A 7,130-nucleotide genomic window follows, 5' to 3' on the forward strand; every position below is an offset into this window, starting at 1 on the left:
AGGCAGTTTAATACACAAACTAAACAATTAAAACATTGGAATGAATTTCCTCAGGGAAACAGTATCTCAAGCTTAATCTGTCAAAAATAATAAAAATAGAACTTTGTCATTCAGTCAGCAAAGGCCCCAAAGGAAGTTAAATTAAAGCAACAGATGAGTGCGTTGCTCTTGGCTGAGAACATTTCTGATGGTGCGAATTACAGCCTTGAATACCGGCAAGTATAGGTGGTAGAAGCCTGCCAGAAGGGCTGCCGGGCTCTGAGACTGTCTATACAGGTCCCTGGGATCTGACATGGTTGACTGGTTTGCTTCTTCCAATTTGCTACAGGCCATTGACACGACTGAATAGCAGTGGAGTCCCAGAATGTATGTTCTGAGTCTTGATCACAGGATCATATGAAGCACAATGCTCATCACTGTTTTCCTTACTCAAAAATTACACTGTGATTTAGATTTTTTTTTTTTGACAAGATAAAAGCTCTACTTGCAGATCTTCTGCCTTAACCATCCTCCTTGAATTTATTTTGAAAAGCAAACTCTCCAACAAAGTAATGTGTCTGAATGTGCGCTGCAGAGTTGTGGAGGGCTTCATTCTTAAAGCATAAAAAAGGCAAGCGAAGGCAAATGAAGTAAATTAGTTCTTTACTTGCATTTATGTGGGTAAATAGATACTGTGTGTGTTAATGTGTGTTACTTGTGTGTTAGTAGTTCTTACTTGTCCACAGGAAAAATGGAAAAGAAGACTCACATTAAAAATGAGATATACTGCAAAGAGCCCTCTACTGGAGTCAGGAAGCTCGCCCTTCAGTTCTTCTTCTATTACTAACCAATTATCATTTATCTGATAGGATCTGAATGATAACAGAGCTTGAACTTGACCCTAGATCTTCTGATTACAGGCTATAAAGTAGATTTATACTAGTCACCCAACAATTCTGTAGCTCTGAAATGAGGACTAAAAGTCAGAGAGTATAGCTTATGGGCCTCTGGATCAGGAAGAATTCAAGTCCGTAGCACCTTCTCTATAACGCATGATCTCAGATAAATCCTGTAGCTCTGTTGAGTCTGTTTGCTATTCTATACAATGGTGATGTCAAATATGTCTCAAAGATTGAGGTATATGTCTAGACACTGGGACATCAGTGTAAAAAGTACTCACAAGGATTTTGGCTCCCATCTCCCCATCTGGAATAGGCTTTAGGGTAGAATTTTACAAGCTCTCTTGCAAATTACACTGTATACTACAGTGGAGAAAGCTGCCTCCTCCCTTAAACCACAAAGTTGGCCTTGTTCGTTGGTGATGTTGAAGACTAACAAAACAGAATTAGATCACAATATGCCCTTTATTTCTCTTCCTATGACCAGGAATCACTCTATGAGCTCTTCCTGTACTAACTAATGTTAACCTCATAACAACCTTGAATATAGCTACTATTATTATCATCCCCATTTTACAGATGAGAAAACTACAACGAAGAGAGATATAACTTGCCCAAAGACCTACAGCTAGCAAACAGTGGTGTAGGAATTTAAATTCAGGTAGTCTAGCTCATAGTAATCAAGACCTGAAAGCTTGGAGTAACATTTAATTATTCTTCTTCTTGTTTTTTAAATCGTACAATGCCTCCTCTTTATAAACTGCTCACCCTGGTAAACATCCTGACTTGCAACCTGTCATATAGCTAACTTCAGTAGCTGTCTACTTGATCTGTCTCCTCACCTTCACTGTTCCTCCCCAAGTCAATTTCACACAATAGCAACCAAGCTGATGTTTTAAGAATCCAGTCTCCTCTGCTCCAAAACATTCCAGAGTTCCCTTCAATCTTTCAAATAAAGTCTGCACATTTTAATCTAGTACTCAAAGCTTCCCCATATGTACTTAACTTGTATTTTTCCCTTCTGCAAATCAACCAGATTATACTTCTGAAATTGAAGGGCCTACCAGTCCCTGAAAAATATCGTGATCTTTCACACACTATGTCTCTGGGCATGCCATAGAGTTACCTTCTTTTTTTCATGCCCTGTTTCTGCTACTTGGACCCTATCTTTGATTCAGGAAACAATTTAAATGTAATTTTGGCCATCAGATTTCCCTGATCCCCTCAGCCTAGAAGTCATTTCCTCTCCTCTGAGGAAATTCTGGCACAGGGTACATGCTTTTACAGTGTGCTGATAATAAATCAATAAACCATGGCAGGTGTACATGTGTATATCTGTGTGTGTGTGTGTGTTCCAGCAAGTCACTTCTCTGATACTTATATGTATATCCTACACATTTTGAATCATTTAGCTGCAAATCAATATACTTGGATCAACTAACTATCAGGAAATATGTGTTGAATGAGTGAATGAATGAATAACTGTATCAACTGTGCTGGCACTGATAGTCTGCCCAGATAACTTAATTGTCTGTTCATTTTACTGATCTCATAAGGATCTGTCAGCACATAATAGAGGTATTAAAAAGGTACAAAAGAAGAAAAGCGACCTTGGAAAGTAGACATTTATCATTGATGGTTACTGTAGAAACCACATATCTGCAGAGACTTATCGTTATCTGTATTCTACCAAAGCATTTTTGATGTATTAACAGACTTTAATAAAGACAGTTGCCATCAGTTTTACAATCAACTCTAACAGTGAAAACAAAAGTGTCAGGCATAATCCATAGTCATTGTTCTTTAAGTGAGATCAGTCATTTGACAAACACTTGTTCAATTTCCAGAGAGTGAAATTCAGAATTCTGTGTCCTCTAAGAAAGTCAAGATCTTAGAGTAAGTATCTCGTCATTAATTTAGGAAAGTTACACTGTATGATGTCTGTTATGAAGTATGTATCAATGCATTTATGTTTATGTCCACAAAACATCTGTAATCAAAGTTTTGTTCAAATACAACATAAACAAACACTCCACTGCATGCAGACAAGATGAGAACACCTGAGACAAGGGGAAACTCAAGAGGCAGCCCCTCACTGGCCCCTGACTCCTTTGTTGGTTTGCTCTGAGCCCTTCATGACAGACACTTTGTCTAAAGATGACAGCGTTTCATCACCTTCAAGAGATTAAAGCTCCCTTTCAAACACTGGTTCCAACACTGTTCAAATGTGTCAGCAGAGTAGCAAATTCAATAAAAATCCCTGAGGGTGAGATGCCAATTAGGTCTAAAGATGCCAAGATTTGCCCAGGAACAACCAGCAGGCTGTGGAGGCTATTTAAATGGCACAGATTTCCAAGCATTCATTTATTCTCTAGTCCTATCAACCTTGGGGGATTTTTGAACTTCTTCATTCTTTTTTTGGGGGGGCAGGGGGTGGGTTGGGCTCACTGGGGATGCATAACTCATTCCAGGTCACAGACTGAAATTATTCAGACAACGTATGACATTGCTTTTATTGAATAATGTGCCAAAATCAAAATCAGGCTCAGAAAATCTATTTCTACTTCTTTTACTTGGGTGTTAAATTGCAGTATTCAGAACTAAAATTGTCCATTAAGCTTTGTCTGAGAAACAGTAGGGGAGTTTCAGCGTCTTACCACAGCTAACAAAAGAAACATGTAATACCTGTGAGTGTACTATATGTAAGTAGTAATTAAATAATCATTAGCTTTTGGCAAATTATTTGATAATAGCAGCTATGTTTTGATCTAGCTTAATTAGAGAGGTGGGCAGTGCTGTAGAAGGTACACAGGGGAAGGGAAGCAACGGCAAGGGCGTTCTGAGAAGGAAGGAAGAAAACCTCTGCAGCAGAGTGTGCTGGAGCAGCAGAGCAATTCCACTGAAAACCCGGGTTATCCTCAGACAGTTCTAGCAAATGAAGATGCAATGTACCAGTAACATATGCTTCCCAAAGGAAAGCAATTAAGATGTGCGCGCGCACACACACGGACGCACACACTTATGTCTTGTAGTGTACGAGTACAGGAAAATAGCACTGAACAAATCCCCATTTTCAGCCTACACTGTACCCTGAGTCTTTACATATATTATCCAACTTAATACACAAACACAGTGAGGGACAGGGATTATAATCCCCATCTTACAGATGCTGTGGAACATGAAAAGAAATTCTCAAATTCATATAGTTTCTCAGACAGTGAGCTAGAATTTTAATGGAAAGGTAACTCGCTCCCTCTGTCTGTCTCTCACACACACACACACATAAATGTAACTTGCAGAATGGGGCAAATATTAGTTCACAGAATCAGAATTTAGCTAATCTATGTCAGAACTGATACCAGGTGTTTTATGACTTAAAATGGAATTTAATCAATATTAACTAAGGCGCGTCTGGGTCGTGGAGCTGTAGCTTGAAGTCACTTCTGCAGATGGGCTCCGTGGCCTAGCGTCCCTGTCTGCGCCACCTGTGATCCTGCGCCAAGGCCTACGAGGGGTCACTGCCGAGGTTTCCACCAGCCCAAGCAAGAGCATGGCAGCCATCCCCTCCAGCGGCTCACTCATGGCCACCCACGACTATCGGCGCTGCCTGGGCTGCACTTCCAGTAACAGCTCCTGCCGAAGTGCAGAGTACCCTGGGGAAGCCATCCCCCACCATCCAGGTGTCCCCAAAGCCGACCTAGGACACTGGTGGGCTAGCTTCTTTTTCGGGAAGTCCACTCTCCCATTCGTGGGCACAGTGTTGGAGTCCCTGGAGCACTTGGAATCGCCCCAGACCACCAGCACAATCACCTGTGACATGGCTTAGGAAGCCATGGGGAAGCAGCAGCCTGGCAGCCAGCTGGCAAAACTAACTCCAGGCCCCTGTCCTGAGAGGCTGCCACCGGCTGCCAGGCTTCCTTCCAAGGCACTAGGCTCCTTAAAAGCCCTCCCCCTCCTCTTCCATCCCCTCCCTGAGACTAAGCAGGCTACAGCCAACAGAAACAGTTGGGTTCTTTAATATCAAAACAGCAAAACACCAAAAAGGAAGTTGAGAGAACCGCGCACTCTTTACTATCCAAGCCACACGAGAGCCTTCCTGACACTTCATAACCCTGTGCCTTGCACCAAGTAGAAAATAACCTCCAAGTAGCCATCAAAAAAAAAAAAAAAAAAAAATTAACTAAATATATATCAGTACATTACATTGCAGCAAATTTCACAAGGACTAGAAGAGGGAGGTGGTGTTGGTACTAAACCGTTAAAAAAGACAAAAGGGTTTTAATTGTCTTTTGGCTGCATTAAGAGCAACACAACTTCTGAAGGAAAAGAGTAAATCTGTTCTACATTTAATAAAGCAATCATATCATAATGTATTCTGTAAAGTTCTATTTGGCGTATTAATAATCAGACAGAAAAGCTGAGAACACTCAAAGGAGAGCAACAGAATATTAGAAGTACTGAACAATCTGTAAGAAGAAAGAAGAATCAAGGTAATGTGATAAATCTGTATTTGGAGGATCATCACACAGATAATTATTCACGGAATTTTTTTGTCCATATAAAAAAGAGAGGAAAATCCTTATTTCAAATTATTACAGGTTAGAAATTACAGAATAAAGAATATAAAGCAAGTAAGTGAAATATATATGAGTATCTTTATAATTTTGGAAAAAAATAATTTCTTAAAACACATGCATATGAAGAAAGCACTACACATAAAGGATAGAATAATACATTTGACTACATAAAATTAAAATTAATTAATACTAAAATTTCTATAGTCTAATTCCAAATAAGTGACAGACGGTAAGATATCATTTATGTATCTTATAATCAAGAAAGGGTAAGCATTCAAATGTAGACAGTACTTCCTTGAATCAGTAAGAAAATATTCCACAACTCAATATGAGCAATGTATATAAAATAGCATTTCATATAAAAGGAAAGCCATTTGGAAAATAAACACATAAAAACATGCTAACTTCACTATTAATCAGGCAAACAACAGGGAGATGTTTTTCCATATCCAGAAGGATGAAAAATTTGCAAATTGCCAATTATTTGTGACAACGTGAGATAAGAGGAACTCATGTGCTGTTGAGGGAAATACAGTTTACTACAGACATTTTATAGGGATTTTCAGAATTTCAAGTAAGTTGAGATTACTTCCACCAGCCCAGCAATTTCAAGGCTAGAAGACTTGAAAGCTGATATTCATAGCATCATTGTTAGTTTGAAATATAATAGTAACTGCCTCCGTGCACACTGATTAGAAAAGGGATAGAAAAGACATGCTATAAACACACAGTACACTACCAGGTAAGGGTTAAAATGAATAAATGAACTAGATCACCATGTGTCAACACTGATACATACCAAAACAAGAACAAGCCACGGTTGCCAAAACATACTTATGGTGTGAGAGAATTCACATTAAAAAACAAAGTAAAGCTATATTTTATGGATTTGTATGTTTGTGTAAACGTACATAAACATGGGCCAAAATAACACACATCAAATTTAATCTTTTCTTCTGGGAAATAAGTGAAGGGAATGGGCTGGAGAGGACTATAAAGAAAATTTCACTTTTCCTATTGTCACATGTATGTTAAAATGAATTTGAAGTGAACACAGCACTTTAACATTGGCTAATTCTGAGTAATGAACACAGGGATGCTGGCCGTATTTTTTTGTTGACTCATCTGTTATTTAACTATGTTCTATAATCAAAAAAGAAAAACAAATGTACAGTCTAGAAGTGATCTGTCTTACCTTGAAGAAGTGATGGCATTTAATAGTTTTCAGGCCAAAATTCCTCAAATATTGAAAGGACAGCCAAAAAAGATAATGAATCCTTAGCATGAAGATTTTCAATGCGAGTTTGAACAAGTACATTTGCTAAAGTAGAACTGGATGCCAGATTAGACTAAATAAATTTTGAGATCCCTACTAACTCTGAGAAAATATAGTCAAAATGTGTGATGGATGCTAAAATCTTTTTAAATTAATTATTTATTGCTTATTTTTATTATCCAGCATGGATGAATACAAATAATATTAAACCTAACATTTCGTTATTAAATGACAATTGAATCTGTATCCCAATAAAAGGGAAACATGAGACTTCAGCTTTTGAACAACTACAAACTCTCTTGGCCTTTTTATTTCTAACCACACCATGACTTAGATTCAGCTTCATCAACTGCATCTGAATTTATGAGTCTCAAGGAGGTAGCTGCATCGTGGCAGAAT

At 38.4% G+C, this 7,130-nt stretch overlaps 1 protein-coding gene across 1 annotated transcript; it reads left to right on the forward strand.

Moving 5' to 3' along the window:
* Positions 1-1,620: 1,620 nt before the first annotated feature.
* On the forward strand, positions 1,621-5,054 carry LOC116669063 (pancreatic progenitor cell differentiation and proliferation factor-like). The gene is made up of 2 exons (XM_032497944.1): positions 1,621-1,650; positions 4,309-5,054. The coding sequence occupies exons 1-2, from the start codon at positions 1,621-1,623 to the stop codon at positions 4,702-4,704; spliced, it is 426 nt and encodes a 141-aa protein (XP_032353835.1). The 3' UTR covers positions 4,705-5,054.
* The last annotated feature ends 2,076 nt before the right edge of the window (positions 5,055-7,130 follow it).

This window comes from Camelus ferus, chromosome 15 (genome assembly GCF_009834535.1).
Source record: "Camelus ferus isolate YT-003-E chromosome 15, BCGSAC_Cfer_1.0, whole genome shotgun sequence".
In the NCBI taxonomy this organism is placed as follows: domain Eukaryota; kingdom Metazoa; phylum Chordata; class Mammalia; order Artiodactyla; family Camelidae; genus Camelus; species Camelus ferus.

What these genes read in the sequence shown, in the direction of transcription:
- LOC116669063 (XM_032497944.1), top strand. Translation starts at nt 1,621, where the DNA reads ATGCCTCCTCTTTATAAACTGCTCACCCTG. An exon ending in TTTATAAACTGCTCACCCTG is followed by an intron (nt 1,651 to 4,308) that starts GTAAACATCCTG and finishes GTGGAGCTGTAG; the next exon opens with CTTGAAGTCACTTCTGCAGA.